Source organism: Aedes aegypti, chromosome 3 (assembly GCF_002204515.2).
Source record: "Aedes aegypti strain LVP_AGWG chromosome 3, AaegL5.0 Primary Assembly, whole genome shotgun sequence".
NCBI classification, from domain to species: Eukaryota; Metazoa; Arthropoda; class Insecta; order Diptera; family Culicidae; genus Aedes; species Aedes aegypti.
The window spans coordinates 224,272,651-224,290,222 of NC_035109.1; the positions used below are offsets into that span (position 1 = coordinate 224,272,651).

Consider the following 17,572-nt stretch of genomic DNA (forward strand, 5'->3'; position numbering starts at 1 on the left):
CAAGAAATGATCAAGAAATTTTCTACAGTAAACTCTATTTGAAAAGGCATTTTTTTATTTCTCTATTTGTATTATTCCAAACAGTGCATGCATTTCTTATATCTAGGTGTACTTTGTTATAAGACAACACTATCATCCTAATTTGGTAAAACAAATTTAAGATTTTATTAACATTTTAATTAACATTAACTTAAATTAATTTAAGTGTGTAATATGTTGTTATTTTGCACTTAAATTAATTTACGGATTCCTGTAAAATCTCAACAGCTGAACAGTTCGGTAATAGTAGTTTACGGAACAAGTTGCAGAATGATGATTTTTACAGCATGAGTCGTAAATTTATCCTACGAGGCTTGCCGAGTAGGATAATTACGACAAGTGCTGTAAAACTCGAGTTCTGCAACGAGTTACGTACAACATGTTTTGCAATTTCGTAGAAAACCACTTGAGGGCAGTGTTGACCTGACTCATTTCCCCGAAATTCGAATTGTGAAGCCATGAACTGTTATAACTGTGCGTTGTATTCCTGAGATGGAGGGGGAGGTGGTTGGGCTTGAGTGTTGCACATGGGATCCGACAGTTTCGATCTCGGTGGGCCGCAATTCAAGTTTCGGTGAAATGATTCGCACTCACTCACTCACTCATTTCATTTCACCGAAACTTGAATTGTGGCTCTCTGGGATCAAAATTGATCAATTTTGTGTGCAGTACTCAAGCTTAACCATCTGCTTTTCTATCTTAGGAGGATAGAGCATGGTTGTAGTAGTTCGTGGCTTCGTAGTTCAGAAAATGTTATTTTCGGGGAAATGAGTCTGAACAACACTGCTTGAGGGTATCAGAAATTATATCAGAATGCATTCACCATTGTTTCACAATTTCTGAAAAAGTGTTGTGTTATGATTCATTACGCAACTCAAAACAGTTGCGTAATGAAAAAGCGTTGCGTAATGAATCATTACAGCACTGGTTTCAGTTAGGTAATGACTATTCCCGCACTGCATACTTCAGTGCAGGAAAGTAGGCCGTTTCATGACAGATTGACGTGATGAAAAACAGCCTTTTACGATGAGAAATTGCAAAAAATAAATTAACGGAGTACGGTAAATTTTTACAGTATTCGGTAAAAAATCACAGAAATCCGTCAAATTTCGTCGGAATTAAGGTGTTTTATTTCACCGAACTGTTCAGCTGTTGAGATTACGGTGAAATTCGCCAATTACATATTTTTTACAGGTGAGTTGATTTCAGCTGCTTATAAGAGAAAAAAACACGTTTTCAATTTACTTAACCTAACTTAACCTAAATATGTAACGCATTAATCGTGGAAGCTTCAGAATCATTTTCAAAATTTTATTTTGAATTCTCTGCAGAGCTTTCTTCCTGGTATTACAACAGCTAGTCCATATTGGTACAGCATACAACATGGCTGGCCTGAAAATTTGTTTGATAATCAAAAGCTTGTTCTTAAGACAAAGTTTTGATTTTCTATTAATAAGGGGATAGATACTTTTTACATATTGATTACATTTGGCTTGAATGCCGTCAATGTGATTTTTGAAAGTTAAATTCTTATCTAGCATGAGCCCTAGATACTTAACTTCATCTGACCAATTTATTGGAACCCCTCTCATCGTGACAACATGTCTACTTGAAGATTTCAAATAAAGAGCTTTTGGTTTTTGTGTATGTAGAAGTATGAAGAAAAAATATCCAAACTTTTTTGCAATCGACTACAAATGACACGCATGGTTCGTTCTTTGGCGGAGAGGCCTGTGTCATCCGCAAACAAAGATTTTTGACATCCCTGAGGTAACTCAGGTAAGACAAATGATATCTAGAAGCTTGTGATTTTTGTCTGGTTTCAAAATTTATACAACCTTAGCATTTTTCCATTTGTAAGGGAAATATGCCAACTGAAAACATTTGTTAACTATATTAACCAAGAATGATAAGCTACTTTCTGGAAGTTTCTTGATGGGGATGTAGAAAATTCCATCATCGCCAGGAACTTTAATATATTTTTGATTTTTTTTTTATAGTAGTTCTCACTTTTTCCAAATCAGCTCCAAGGAATTTTCGAGAACGTTCTCTTGATTGAGAATGTTTTCGAAGTCCAGAGTAACTTGATTTTCCATTGGACTAGTAAGTTGTGCGCGCTTTCAAACTGCATAGCAAGTTTTTGAGCTTTTTCGCAATTAGTTAGTAATAATTTGTTTTCCTGTTTCAAGGTTTTTTTTTCAAAATTTAAGATAATTTCCAAAAGGGCTTAGAGCCAGGGTCCAATTGAGAAATCTTATTTTCAAAATTTTTGTTTCTTAATTGTGCAAAACTTTTCGTGATTTCTTCCTGAAAATTCTGCCATATAATTTTCATAGCAGGATCGCGAGTGCGTTGAAATTGTTTTCTCCTCACGTTTTTAAGACGGATCAAGAGTTCAAGATCATCGTCTATAACGACGAATTCACATTTTGAATTACAATGCTCCTGGCTTCAACAATGGAATTTGTTAAAGTTTCAAGAGCATTGTCAATAATGAAAATCAACATGAGTAATCAGTTGGCTACAAAGATGACTAGAGTCGGTTATGACCAAATCAATCATAGATGGATTTCTAGAAGAGGAAAAACATGTAGCCCTACAGGGTATTGAATTTAGAAATATCCTGAAGAGCACTCATCAAATAAAATTCTGCCGTTGGAATTACTTTGTGAATTATTCCTTGACCGATGTTTGACATTTAAGTTTCCAATGACTAAAAATGCTGACTTATTGCGAATCAATTTTCGCAAGTCAGTTTTGAGTAATTTAACTTGTTGCCCAGAACATTGGAAAGGCAAATAGGCAGCTATGAAAGTATATTTTCCAAGCTGTGTTTCAACTGAAACACCTTAAGTTTTACAAACTTTGCTTTCAATTGATGAAAACAGTTGATATTTTAAACGCCTATGAATGATTATTGCAACTCCCCCACATGCCCCATCAAGTCGATCATTACGATAAACAAGAAAAGGATATTTTTTTAGTTTAGATCCAGGTTTTAAATAGGTTTCAGTAATAACTGCTATATGCACGTTATTAGCTGTAAGAAAATTAAACAGCTAGTCCTCTTTACCATTCAAAGAACGAGCATTCCAATTTAAAATATTTAAATTATTAATTGAATCCATTAGAAAAACGTAATCTAATAACACTTAGTAAATTTTACACTAAGGGGCCGTCCATTAATTACGTAAGGGTTTATGGCGGGAGGGTGTGGGGTCAAGATTTCTTACGCACCATACAATTTATTTTTGATTTTCATACAAAAAATCTTACCATGGGGGCAGAGGGGTTTGAAAATCCCGGAAATGGTCTTACGTAATTAATGGACCGCCCCCAACTTGGAGTGCTTCAGTGGTGGTTTTGAACATTGCATCAATCATTTGATTCAATTGTTCAGTTAGAAAAATAAAATCAGAGGGAGACATAGTACATAAAGTGGGTACATTATCTGATGTTTTTCCGTTAGAATTTTTAGTGGACGAAGAGGCGGAGTAAAAGTTACCTGTGGCGGCAGGGTTTATTCCATTTGATTTGAAACAATTAGATCGGTTACTCGTAGTATGAAAAGGGGAGGAGTTCAAATTTCCTGTTGCGATATCGGCATAGGATTTTCGTTGGGTAGATCCATTCGAAATTAAAAGATTCGAACGGCTACCCGACGAAAAAAAAAAGTTTGTTAATGAGCATGATTATAATCTTCCTGACGGGTATGATTCTTGATCGAGCGATCGTTAAATGAAAAATGAGCATTGTTCGATACTCTACCAGGGAAATTCCGGAAACGACCGTTATCGTAACGGATATTACCGTTCATCTGCTTGGCACGAGCCTCGACGACTCGCCTATGCGAAGGGCAAGCTCAAAAATTGGACTTATGATTGCCCTTGCAATTGGCGCATAAGAACTTATCGGTATCTTCCTACACAGGACAGACGTCCTTAGCGAAAGAAGAACCTCCGTATATCATGCATTGAGCATCCATGCGACAATTTTTTGTACCATGACCCCACTTTTGGTACCGTCGGCACTGAGTGGAGTTCTGGTAATTTCCTCCAGGTTTCTGGAAATGTTCCCACGTCCCACGGACATTGAACATAAGTCTAGCTTTTTCTAAAGCTTTATTATTATTTAGATATTTTTTGTTAAAGTGAACTAAATAATATTCTTGAAAAAGCACTTTCCGAACAATGCCAGATTGGGTTCTCTTTTTCATAATGAGTACTTGGACTGGGGAAAATCCAAGTAAATCATTTATTCCATTTTTGATCTCTTCAGGTGACTTATAGTCACTTGAGAGACCTTTCAAGACAACTTTGAACAAACGTTCAGTTTTGTCGTCATAAGTAAAAAAATTGTGCTTCTTCTCTTCAAGATGTTTGAGAAGAAGTTCGCGATCTTTAAGAGTTTCCGGCAAAACGTGACAGTCTCCTTTCTTTGCGATTTGGAAGGTAACCTTGATTCCCCTAATGGAGTTCAAGATCTCCTGCCTAAATCCCCCAAATTCGGAACAATTGATCACGATAGGCGGCACTCTTTGCTTCCTCACTTGAATCAAAGAGCCTGGGCTAGAGACTGCTTCGATTTAGTGTTTGGAAAATTTGTCTAGAGCATCGGACTGATTGCTCATTTCGATGCAATTATCAACATTACTCATTTCACCCTTGGAAGAAAGCGCGAATTCCGGAGAAACGTCCTTTCCTCCATTCTTGCCACGTTTAGTAACAGTTCTAAATCTCACTTTTTTTGTAAGGAAGTTGTGAATTCAGAGATTCACCCTTCCTTTTGTTTGTTGTTGCAACCATGTGTAGTGAATAAACGAAAGAAGACGTGACCTTCGAGAGGTTTTTTTTCTCAAGACGGTGTCCAAGAAAGATTACCACCGCTAGCTTTCGCTAATGGGTCCAACGAAAAATCGAAGGCACAGGTCCAAACAAGGATCGCAAAGGTATCTATATTAGAAGAAATAGCACTTAAAAGTATCTTTTTTTTATTTTAGCACTGAAAAATACTGTTTTGTAGCACTGAGAAGTACTGTTTTATTGCTTCAGGTAGTTCATAAAAAACTTCCAAGGGCAGAGAGAATTAGTGTATGCACAGCACGAAGGTACGATGCGCACTGAATTAAAAATTTAATTATTTTTAATACTCAACTGCGCTCACTTACGGGTATTTTACGCATAATAGTGAGATTTCCTGAACGTTTGTGCGAAAAAAAAAGAAGTGTGTCAAGCACGATTTTGTTTACGTTCTTTGTTAGTATCAATTTAAATATCACTTTTTTTTGTATATCTAGGTAGTCTGTATTAGGCAACATCATCATCTTTGTTTGATTAGGTTTATTTAATGTGTTATTATCATTTTGTTAGCAAGATATCACTTTTTGAGCGACAAATCAAAATGTTTACAGGCGAATTTAAATCGTCTGTTAGTGAGATTAAACAAACTTTCATTACACTCAACCTAATTGTTCAAAGCACGGTTGGTCGGGATTCGCCATTAAAAAAAAACAGGTGTGCGTGGAAGCAGATGAAAAACCGAATTTAGTACTGTACCATTCAATTCTACTAGAATTTGTATCCTTTGACAGATACGTGTATTTCGACCTCAATTGTAAGGCCATTTTCAGTGTCGTGTACTAGACTTGAATTACTTAGTCTATAAATATATCTGTCAGAGGATACAAACTCTAGTGGAATTAAATGGTATAGTACTAAACTCGAGCACTAAACAGTTCGAAGATTTATTATCAGGTTTGCGTGGTCGGTGGGTAATTCGTCAATGATTGTCTTTTTTGTCGGTTATAATGCTTCGATGCCTTGAGGTTCATTATCATGCTGCAATTTTGTTTTGACAGACTGCTCTTACCTTTACTTACGTTTAGTGGCTGATAAACTAAAAACATTCTCTATTTTTACGGCATACTACTGGTATATCGAGCCTTTGCCCAAAAAAGTACTCTAAATTCAACGGCATGTTCTTACACTCATTATCCGGTTGCAATCCCCTATATCAATCTTATCACTCGTTTCTACTGTGACCTGTTAAAACTATTACCACTACAAGCATTAGCATTTCCACCTTTCCTTCATATGAAATTTATCTGCTCGTAAAACAGCTGAGTGGATGAGTTACTCCGATCCCTCCGACACATCATTGGCTCGGCTGGCTTAAAAGAAGGAAAGCGTTCATTTCATTTTGCTTTAATCACAATATAAATACAGCAACAATATGGCATGTAAATATTCGCAGCCACTAGACATGCTCTATCTCCGTTTTTGTTCGAAAAAAAAAACATTAAACAAACGACATTCTACATGTGCTGCTGTGCACCTCTAACTGTGTGTGGGGCGCTAGCCAAACCATGAACTTTTGTTTATAATAGCGTAGATTTGTACAGCAGGAGCTGATAAGTCCCCGTTTCCGAACTACTTACTCCATGTACTCATCAGACCACGAAAACCTCGAGGACAGTAGGTGGGATAGAGAGGGAACGAGTTGTGATGGATGCATCAAGATCAGGATTTCAGTAGCTTTTTTCCCTGCTGATAGCTTCTGCTCTAGTCTGACCGATTCATTTTACTCGAGCGCACAGCATTCAGGATTTGTCCGTTCGTGATTTGCGTTATTTGTTTTGGTGTTTTTTTTTTTACTCATTTTAGACAGTGATATTTAGTCATAACAGTTTATTAATTTGACCTTTCGGAAGTGTTAACGTAGGTTCAATTGAATCAAAGCTATTTGTGATGAAATTCGTCAAGTGTCGATCATAGTGGATACCAATATCAACGATGGCAAACCGTCCTTTTATAAAGGACCGGACCTTGTCCGAATTGTCCCCCTTAACTCAGCCGTCCAGTAGTTCCAACATGCAGCGAAATCATTCGTACGGCAGCTTCATGTCATATGTGCGGAACTCTCTACTGAGAACATCTACTTCGTCATCAACACAGGTACGATACAATATCGGTGTACCGTAAAAAGGGGTGCGCTTGTTAAGGCGGGGAGAATCACAGGTGTGATGTAATAACTGATAATCAGCTACATTAATGTCAATAAATTATAAATAGGTATTCCAAGAACATTCACTATATTTTTTTTCAAAAATTGAACCAATTCCAAATCTAAGCTTTTGATTTTATTTAGATAATTCAAGCGTGTGCTAGAATAAGGGCGTAATTCGCATGATCGATTTCTCGTCATCGATCCTCTCTTCTGTGCATAAAGGTGACAAGATGTAAGTTAGTTAGCATTTTTCCACCTCGAGACGCAAGATCTTGAGCCTTTATTTACAGAAGGAAGGATCGATGAAGGAAAACCCGATCATGCGACTTAAGCCCTTATTCTAGCACACGCTCGAATCAGTTTTTAGAGGTAATCAAATACTTTCACATATAACACTACCGAACACATTTCTTGTTTCAAGCATCAAAATACCGTTGTTTACTTGATACAGGATTGCTAAACTCATTGCCGTTTTCAAAAATATTATAGCGCGTCTAGTTTTTGAGACATTTTCTGTTTAAAAAAAATGCCGCATTTGACGATTTCAGCCAACTTCATGCAAGAGACTTGCATGTTGGAGACCATAATAAGACAGGTTCATAAATTATTTTATGCGAGTGATGTCTAAGTTTAGTGCTTTAAAGTACCTATTAAGCCTTAACAGACATTAAAGTCACCAATACAAAAAAATGACTTATTGCGAGTCAATTTCCGCAAGTCATTTTGAAGCAAATTAAATTGCGGCCCAGTGCATCGAAAAGGCAAAAAGGCAGTTATAAAAGTGTATTTACCAAGCCGTGTTTCATCAGAAATACCAAATGTTTCAAAAACTTTGGTTTCAAATGACGAAAAAACTTGCTGTTTTATACGCATTCATTTTTCATTTATTTAGTTAACATCTAAACAGATAACACTGAATCAACAATTTCACGCCACAACACTCGGTTCGTGGCCGTATCTCTCCATCCTCGGTACTGTCTCACGCTTGCCAAATCAATACGCAGTTGATCCGCCCACCTAGCACACTGCGCTCCACGTCTTCTTGAACCAACCGGATCCAAAGCGAACACTATCTTTGCAGGGTTGTTGTCCCGCATTCTTGCAACATGCCCTGCCGATGGTATCCCAGCTTTGGCCATCTTCTGGATACTGGGTTCGCCGTAGAGTTGGGCGAGCTCGTGGTTCATCCTTCGCCGCCACACACCATTCTCCTGCACACCGCCGAAGATCGTCCTAAGCACCCGACGTTCGAAGACTCCAAGTGCTTGCAGGTCCTCCTCGAGCATCGTTCACGTTTCATGCCCGTAGAGGACTACCGGCCTTATGAGCATTTTGTACATGGTACATTTGGTGCGGGTGTGAATCTTTTTTGACCGCAGCTTCTTGTGGAGGCCATAGTAGGCCCGACTTCCACTGATGATGCGCCTCCGTGTTTTACGGCTAACGTTATTATCAGACATACTCGTCGACCACCTCGAACGGGGATACGTCAATCGTAACACTGCTACCTAGGCGAACCTCGTCGCGTTCGGCCCCACCAACTAGCATGTACTTTATCTTGGACGCATTCACCACCAGTCCAACTTTTGCTGCCTCGCATTTCAGGCATTTCAGGTGTACAGGTCTGCCACCTTTTCAAATGTTCATCTGAAATGTCCATATCATCCGCGAAGCAAACAAATTGACTGGATCTCGTAAAAATCGTACCCCGGCTGTTAAGCCCGGCTCTCCGCATAACACTTACTTACTTATTTGGCTTTACATCAATTATCTTGATAAAGCCTCGCCAACAATTTTTCGCCAATTCCCTCGGTTCATGGCCGCTTCTCTCCATCCTCGACTGTGGCCCACGCTCTCCAGGTCCTGGTGTACCTGGTCCATCCACCTAGCTCGCTGCGCCCCACGCCTTCTTGTTCCGACCGAATTCGTGGCGAACACCATCTTTACAGGGCTGTTGTCCGGCATTCTTGCAACATGCCCTGCCCAGCGTATCCTTCCAGCTTTAGCTACCTTCACGATACTGGGTTCGCCGTAGAGTTGAGCGAGCTCGTGGTTCATTCTTCGCCGCCACACGCCGTTCTCCTGCACGCCGCCGAAAATCGTCCTTAGCACTCGGCGTTCGAAAACCCCAAGAGCTTGCAAGTCCTCCTCGAGCATAGTCCACGCCTCATGCCCATAGAGGACTACCGGTCTTATGAGCGTTTTGTACATCGTGCATTTGGTGCGGGGGTGAATCTTTCGTGACCGCAGTTTCTTCTGGAGCCCATAGTAGGCACGACTTCCGCTGATGATGCGCCTTCGTATTTCCCGACTAACATTGTTGTCAGCCGTCAACAAGGATCCGAGGTAGACGAACTCGTCCACCACCTCGAAGGTATCTCCGTCTATCGTAACACTGCTTCCTAGGCGGGCCCTGTCGCGCTCAGTTCCGCCAACCAGCATGTACTTTGTTTTCGACGCATTCACCATTAGCCCGACTCTTGTTGCTTCGCGTTTCAGGCGGGTGAACAAATCTGCCACCGTTTCAAATTTTCTCCCAATAATATCCATGTCGTCCGCGAAGCAAACAAATTGTCCGGATCTCGTGAAAATCGTGCCTCGACTGTTAAGTCTGGCTCTCCGCATGACACCTTCAAGCGCAATATTGAACAACAGGCACGAAAGTCCGTCGCCCTGTCGTAGTCCCCGCCGAGACTCGAACGAACTGGAGTGTTCGCCCGAGATCTTCACGCAGTTTTGCACACCGTCCATCGTTGCTCTGATCAATCTTGTGAGCTTCCCGGGAAAGCTGTTCTTCTTCTTCTTTCTGGCGTTACGTCCCTACTGGGACAGAGCCTGCTTCTCAGCTTAGTGTTCTTATGAGCACTTCCACAGTTATTAACTGAGAGCTTACCATGCCAATGACCATTTTTGCATGCGTAATATCGTGTGGCAGGTACGATGATACTCTATGCCCTGGGAAGTCGAGAAAATTTCCAACCCGAAAAGATCCTCGACCGGTGGGATTCGAACCCACGACCCTCAGCTTGGTCTTGCTGAATAGCTGCGCGTTTACCGCTACGGCTATCTGGGCCCCATAAAGCTGTTCTCGTCCATGATTTTCCATAGCTCTATGCGGTCGATACTATCGTATGCCGCCTTGAAATCGATGAACAAATGGTGCGTAGGGACCTGGTACTCACGGCATTTCTGGAGGATTTGCCGCACGGAAAAGATCTGGTCCGTTGTCGAGCGGCCGTCGATGAAACCTGCTTGATAACTTCCCACGAACTCGTTTGCTATAGGTGATAGACGACGGAAGAGAATCTGGGATAGCACTTTATAGGCGGCGTTTAGGATGGTGATTGCACGATAATTTTCACACTCCAGTTTGTCGCCCTTTTGTAGATAGGGCATATAACGCCTTGCTCCATGTCGTCCGCGAAGCAAACAAATTGTCCGGATCTCGTGAAAATCGTGCCTCGACTGTTAAGTCTGGCTCTCCGCATGACACCTTCAAGCGCAATATTGAACAACAGGCACGAAAGTCCGTCGCCCTGTCGTAGTCCCCGCCGAGACTCGAACGAACTGGAGTGTTCGCCCGAGATCTTCACGCAGTTTTGCACACCGTCCATCGTTGCTCTGATCAATCTTGTGAGCTTCCCGGGAAAGCTGTTCTCGTCCATGATTTTCCATAGCTCTATGCGGTCGATACTATCGTATGCCGCCTTGAAATCGATGAACAAATGGTGCGTAGGGACCTGGTACTCACGGCATTTCTGGAGGATTTGCCGCACGGAAAAGATCTGGTCCGTTGTCGAGCGGCCGTCGATGAAACCTGCTTGATAACTTCCCACGAACTCGTTTGCTATAGGTGATAGACGACGGAAGAGAATCTGGGATAGCACTTTATAGGCGGCGTTTAGGATGGTGATTGCACGATAATTTTCACACTCCAGTTTGTCGCCCTTTTGTAGATAGGGCATATAACGCCTTGCTTCCACTCCTCCGGTAGCTGTTCCGTTTCCCAGATTCTGACTATCAACCGATGCAGACAAGCGGCCAACCTGTCCGGGCCCATCTTGATAAGTTCGGCTCCGATACCATCCTTGCCAGCGGCTTTGTTGTTCTTGAGCTGTTGAATGGCATCCTTAACTTCCCCCATCGTGGGAGCTGGTTGATTTCCGCTGTCCGCTGTGCTGACGTAGCCATCACCTTCGCTGTCCTGACCTTCTGTGCCTGTGTTCTCTGCGCCATTCAGGTGTTCATCGTAGTGCTGCTTCCACCTTTCGATCACCTCGCGTCCGTTCGTCAAGATGCTCCCATCCTTATCCCGGCACATCTCAGCTCGCGGCACGAAGCCTTTGCGGGATGTGTTGAGCTTCTGATAGAACTTCCGCGTTTCTTGAGAACGGTACAGCAACTCCATCTCTTGGCATTCCACCTCTTCCAGGCGGCGCTTTTTGTCCCGGAATAGGCGGGTTTGCTGTTTCCGCTTCAGTCTGTATCGTTCCACGTTTTGCCGCGTACCATGCTGCAGCATTGCAGCCCGCGCTGCATTTCATTCATTCATTCATTCTGGCGTTACGTCCCAACTGGGACAAAGCCTGCTTCTCAGATTAGTGTTCTTATGAGCACTTCCACAGTTGTTAACAGAGAGCTTTCTTTGCCGATTGACCATTTTTGCATGTGTATATCGTGTGGCAGGTACGGAGATACTCTATGCCCTGGGAATCGAGAAAATTTCCTTTACGAAAAGATCCTCGACCAGCGGGACTCGAACCCACGACCCCCGCGCTGCATTCTTCTCCTCTAAAACCTCCTGGCACTCCTCGTCGAACCAATCGTTTCTTGAGCTCCGTTCCACATATCCGACAACGCTTTCGGCAGCGTCGTTAATGGCTGCTTTGACTGTCTTCCAGCAGTCCTCAAGAGGGGCCCTATCGAGCTCGCCCTCATCTGGCAACGCTGCCTCAAGATGCTGCGCGTACGCATTGGCGACATCCGGTTGTTTCAGCCGCTCGAGATTGTACAGGGGCGGGCGTCGGTACCGTACATTGTTGATGACGGATAGTTTTGGGCGCAGTTTCACCATCACCAGGTAGTGGTCGGAGTCAATGTTGGCGCCACGATAGGTTCTGACGTCGGTTATGTCGGAGAAGTGCCGTCCATCGATCAAAACGTGGTCGATTTGCGATTCCGTCTGCTGAGGTGATCTCCAGGTGTACCGATACGGGAGGCTGTGCTGGAAATAGGTGCTACGAATGGCCATGTTCTTGGAGGCGGCAAAATCTATCAGTCGTAGGCCGTTCTCGTTCGTCAGCCGGTGGGCGCTGAACTTTCCAATCGTCGGTCTGAACTCCTCCTCCTGGCCAACCTGAGCGTTCAAATCTCCTATGATGATCTTGACGTCGTGGCTTGGGCAGCGGTCGTACTCGCGTTCGAGCTGCGCGTAAAATGCGTCCTTGTCATCATCAGTGCTTCCGGAGTGTGGGCTATGCACGTTGATTATGCTGAAGTTAAAGAATCGGCCTTTGATTCTTAACTTGCACATTCGTTCATTGATCGGCCACCACCCGATCACGCGCCTTTGCATATCACCCATCACTATGAAAGCTGTTCCCAGCTCGCGTGTGTTGCCGCAGCTCTGATAGATGGTATGATTACCTCTAAACGTTCGCACCAATGCTCCTGTCCAGCACACCTCCTGCAGCGCTACGATGTCGAAACCGCGGGTCTTCAGTACATCGGAGAGTATGCGAGTACTTCCAATGAAGTTGAGAGATTTGCAGTTCCACGTACCGAGTTTCCAATCGCTAGTCCATTTTCGTCGCTGTGGTCTTTGCCGATTGTTCCGGTCCGTATTCTCTCGTTGACGTTCCTGTGCTGATGTGTTTTTACGGTTGGCTTGCAGGGCCTGACACCAACCCCCTAGATTTCCGGAGGACCATTCCCCCTAAATGTTCAGAGGGCCATAGTGCGCAGTTTAGCTTAGAGTCCTTCTCTGGCACTCGGACGATGATCAGCCGCCCCTGACATGGGGAACAGACGCTGTTGTGAGCCGCTCCAAACGTGGAGTACAGACGCTCCAGGTTTGCAAAAGCAAACCCCCCCTTCCCTGTCAGCATACGACCAAAGTTCCCACCGGGGGTTGGTTGCCCGATCTTCCCCAAGGTTACTCGTACCCCGGCCAGTACCACGAGGAGGTAGGGATAGGAGTTGCTGGGCAAGAGGCTAAGGACCGCACAAAGGGGTCTATTTTATTCCTGCAGGTACGCGAGGTACCAATGGTACGCCATGCCCAGCCATTTACCGCGCCAAACCGCATAACACCTTCTAGTGCAATATTGAACAACAGACACGATGGTCCATCACCATCTCGTAGTCCCCGGCGGGATCCAAACGAACTGGAATGTTCGCCTGAAACCTTCACACAATTTTGCACACCTTCCATCGTCGCTCTTATCGCTCTTGTGAGCTTCCCGTGAAAGCTGTTTTCGTCCATGATTTTCCATAGCTCTACGCGGTCGATACTATCGTATGCCGCCTTAAAATCGATGAAAAGGTAATGGGTTGGGACCTGGTATTCACGACATTTTTGGAGGATTTGTCATACAGTAAAGATCTGGTCCGTTGTCGATTGACCGTCAACGAAGCCGGCTTGACAACTTCCCACGAACTCGTTTACTTTAGGTGACAGACGACGGAAGATGATCTGGCATAATACTTTGTAGGCCGCATTTAGAATAGTGATCGCTCGAAGGTTCTTACAATCTAACTTGTCGCCTTTTTTGTAAATGGGACATATTAACCCTTCCTTCCACTCCTCCGGTAGCTATTCCGTTTCCCGAATTGTGCCTATCAGCCGGTGCAGACAAATAGTCAGCCTCTCCGGGCCCATCTGTATGAGTTCAGCTCAGATACCATCCTTCCCAGACAACCAAAATGTACGCATAACGAAATCACCTGGAGGCTTTGTACGTGCAAAATTTCACTTATAAGATGTGGCGAAAAGGCCTTCTACGTACAAAAGTGGAGGCGATATGCGTGCATATATTATGTGATGATTTATAACATACAATGCGAGTGTATACATATTCTCCCGAACTAACCTGTTATCTTATGCGACTTTACTTATGATAACAAATGTTGATTTGACAGCTGCTACGGGTTGATTCGACTTACTTTGTACAATTGTAGGGACGAAACAAAATGTACAAATGAACTCATAAAAAAGTGTTTTATGCGAGGAAACTCATCAATTTGACGAGTTTATCCACGGTGTTTTGCGCGTTTGATGTAATTAGTATGAATTAAAGAGTTTTAACGTGAACTTTCATGCGATTTCTGGTTGTCTGGGTTCCTAGCAGCTTTATTGTTCTTGAGCTAGTGAATGGCATCCTTAACCTCCCTCAAAGTGGAGGCTTATTGGTTTCCATCCTCCGCAGTACCGACGAAGGCATTTCCCCCGTTGTCCTGACCTTCATTGCTTGTGCTCTTAGCGCCATTCAGATGGTCGTCGAAGTGCTGCTTCCACCTTTCGATCACCACATGCTCGTCGGTCAAAATGCTCCCATCCTTATACCTGCACATCTCGGCTCGCGGCACGAAGCCGTTGCGGGATGCGTTGAGCTTTTGATAGAACTTGTGTGTTTCTTGAGACCGGCACAGCTGTTCCATCTCCTCGCACTCCGTCTCCGGGTCCCTTGCTGCAGCATGACTGTCAGCGCTGTTTCTTCTCCTCCAGCTCGTCGAACTAATCGTTTGGTCGACTCCGTCCCACGTACCCGACGTTGCTCTCAGCAACGATGCATGATGGCTGTTTTCACTGTTCTCCAGCAGTCCTCAAGAGGGGCTTGCGATATCCGGTTGCTTAAGGCGCTGTAGGTCACACCGGGGCGGCCGTCGGTACCGTACGTTGTTGATGACGGAGAGTTTTGGGCGCAGTTTAACCATCACCAGATAGTGGTCATAGTCAATGTTAGCGCCACGATATGTGCTGACGTCGTGAGAGAAGGGCCGTCCATCAGAACGTGGTCGATTTGTGATTCTGTCTGCTGTGGTGATCTCCAGATGTATCGGTATGGAAGGTTGTGCTGGAAGTAGGTGCTACGAATGGCCATATCAGCTGATATTTTGATTGATTTGTCATCGCCAGCTAGTGAATAATCGATCATGTTTTCAGTTTGAACGGCAATCTCGTTTTCTTAATTTGTGCTCTTGAGGATTTGATGTGTGGCTCCGATTTCTCTCTCTTCTTGGCATTGACCTCCTCACTGAGACAGTGTTCTTATGAGCACTTCCACAGTCATTAACTGAGAGCTTTCTTTGCCAGAGTTGCCATTTTCGCATTCGTATATCGTGTGGCAGGTACGATGATAATTTATGCCTAGGGAAGTCAAGGAAATTTCCATTACAAAAAGATCCTGGACCGACCGAGAATCGAACCCAGACACCTTCAGCATGGCTTTGCTTTGTAGCCGCGGACTCTAATCACTCGGCTAAGGAAGGCCCCGGTGCCGGTGGCTACGATTTATTTTCATTCAAACTACGTTTTTCGATTCAGCCACTTAATTAAATTCCGATTAAAAAACAAGACGGATTACTGACAGACCAAATCATTTGCTTGTAGTTTTAAAGTCACTTTTTAGTCACTATTATTTTGCTGTTTGGCTGATACCAGCCCTACAAACAAATGTTCTGCTGATGTGGTCTAATTGTTTTGTTCGTAAACAAACAAGTACGATATTATTACTTATTGCAACGCGTCAAATTTAATAAAATTTCAATTATAGTTTCCGAAAGTACTAAGCCATAAATAATCGTGTTCGGGTTTTGATAGTTTAGTTTGAATTTTAAAGTTCTTCTTCTTATTTTTGCTTTGTCCTAACTGGGACAAAACTTCCTTCTCAGCTTAGTGTTTCTTTGATCGCACAAAGAAACCACAGTTTAAGCTGAGAGTTTTCTTGGCCAAACGATCTTTTATTTTTGCACGTGTATATCGTGTGGCAAGCACGAGAAAATTTCGGTTACGAAAAGATTCTCGACCGTCGGGATTCAAACCCTCAAACCTCAGTATAGTCTTGCTGCAAAGCTGCGCGTTTACCGCGACGACTATATGGTATCGTTGAAATTACACCATTTTGAAATTTTTGCTTGATATTGCTACGAATATTTCGTAAACTATTGACAATTTCTCAATGCAGCAATGTACAGAATAAAGATATTTTTAGATTGAATTGCATAGCTATTGAGTGCAAATCGTATTTGTAATAAGATAGCTAATACACGGGGAAATTAATGATCAACAAAATTTGCTATTAAATTAAGTTGGTTAAAACCAAACATCACTTTATTATCTAATACATTTGGAAAATGCAACATTTCTCTACAATCGTTATGGCATAAAATATAGGAACATATCCCACACGGATACATCAGCTGTCCGATCTGACAATCATTGAACAATTTACAAGGCTATAAAACACCAGATACATTATCGCCGCTGAAAGCTTAATCATTTTCTTATCGTTCAATAATTTATACGGACTGAACAAATGATGAAGCATCCGATACTGACCGAAGCTGCCGACTGAAGAACAACTCGCGGTTATCATTCTTCCGAGTTATGAAGTTGATTTTTTTCTCAAAATTGCTTGAATAATGCAGAATTATTAAAGTAATGTTCTGATTAAGCGTACAATTCCGGTTCGACCCTGCAGTGTTCCATCTTGGTGCGCCTAGGTGAAAATACTTTATGACTCAAAGCTTAATTGGCCTTGTTGCGAGATGGACAGATGATTTGCACTCGATGATAACTGCTTGACAGCACCGTGGTTTACTGCGTACTCACACTACGGATTCGATCGTAGCGTTACACTATGGGCTGCTTCTATTGAGTCTGGCGGCCAAAACTATATTGAATACATGTCATATGTATGAGTTGTTATTAATGATGCACTGGTTTGGAAGAGAACTATTATTGAACAATAAAAAATATGCAAATCCCTGGCGATGATGGAATTTTTACATCCTCATCAAGAAACTTCCAGAGCTTATCATTCTTAGCAGGGTTCCGAATTCTCACTCACTCTCACGATAATTGATTTATGCCTCACAGCAATTTTCAGCGATTAGCTGCATTGCGATTTTATCCGTCCACAAAACAAAGCGAAAATAGATAATTGCACATTTCCGCAGCTGTGATATGTTTGTTTTCTCTTTCTCCGATCCATGGAGAACTTTTGCTGTATGCATCGTCAGTTGCTTTTATGCACCAAATTAACCACTCCTTTCGTCAAGTTGGCGTGGTAGTATGGTTAGCGTGCACGCATCGCGGTTGTTTTTAGCAATGTTCTAGGTTCGAATCCCGTCGCCGGCATTAGTTTTTGTTTATCCACATAGTGATAATTCTCGGGAGCAGTTAGTGAGCGAAAATATGATGGAGTGAAAAATATATTATCCCCGGAGTGGAGTGATTTTCGGTTATCCACCATCGTAGCTCCAGGGAAAATTAGTGTGAGCGATAAAAAATGTTCACGTGAGGAAG

The 17,572-nt window shown here is 42.8% G+C and overlaps 1 protein-coding gene across 3 annotated transcripts in view; it reads left to right on the top strand.

Annotated features, from left to right (window-relative positions):
- LOC5570578 (kinase D-interacting substrate of 220 kDa) overlaps positions 1 to 17,572 on the top strand; it is a 116,552-nt gene that overhangs the window by 9,041 nt on the left and 89,939 nt on the right. The window contains exon 1 of one of the 3 annotated variants that reach the window (XM_021848559.1): positions 6,604 to 6,992. The exons of the other annotated variants lie outside the window; for them this stretch is intronic. Coding sequence (XP_021704251.1) covers positions 6,831 to 6,992 — 162 coding nt within the window. The 5' untranslated portion in view covers positions 6,604 to 6,830. Of the gene's footprint in view, positions 1 to 6,603; positions 6,993 to 17,572 lie in introns of those variants that run through there. 3 annotated transcript variants of the gene reach the window in all.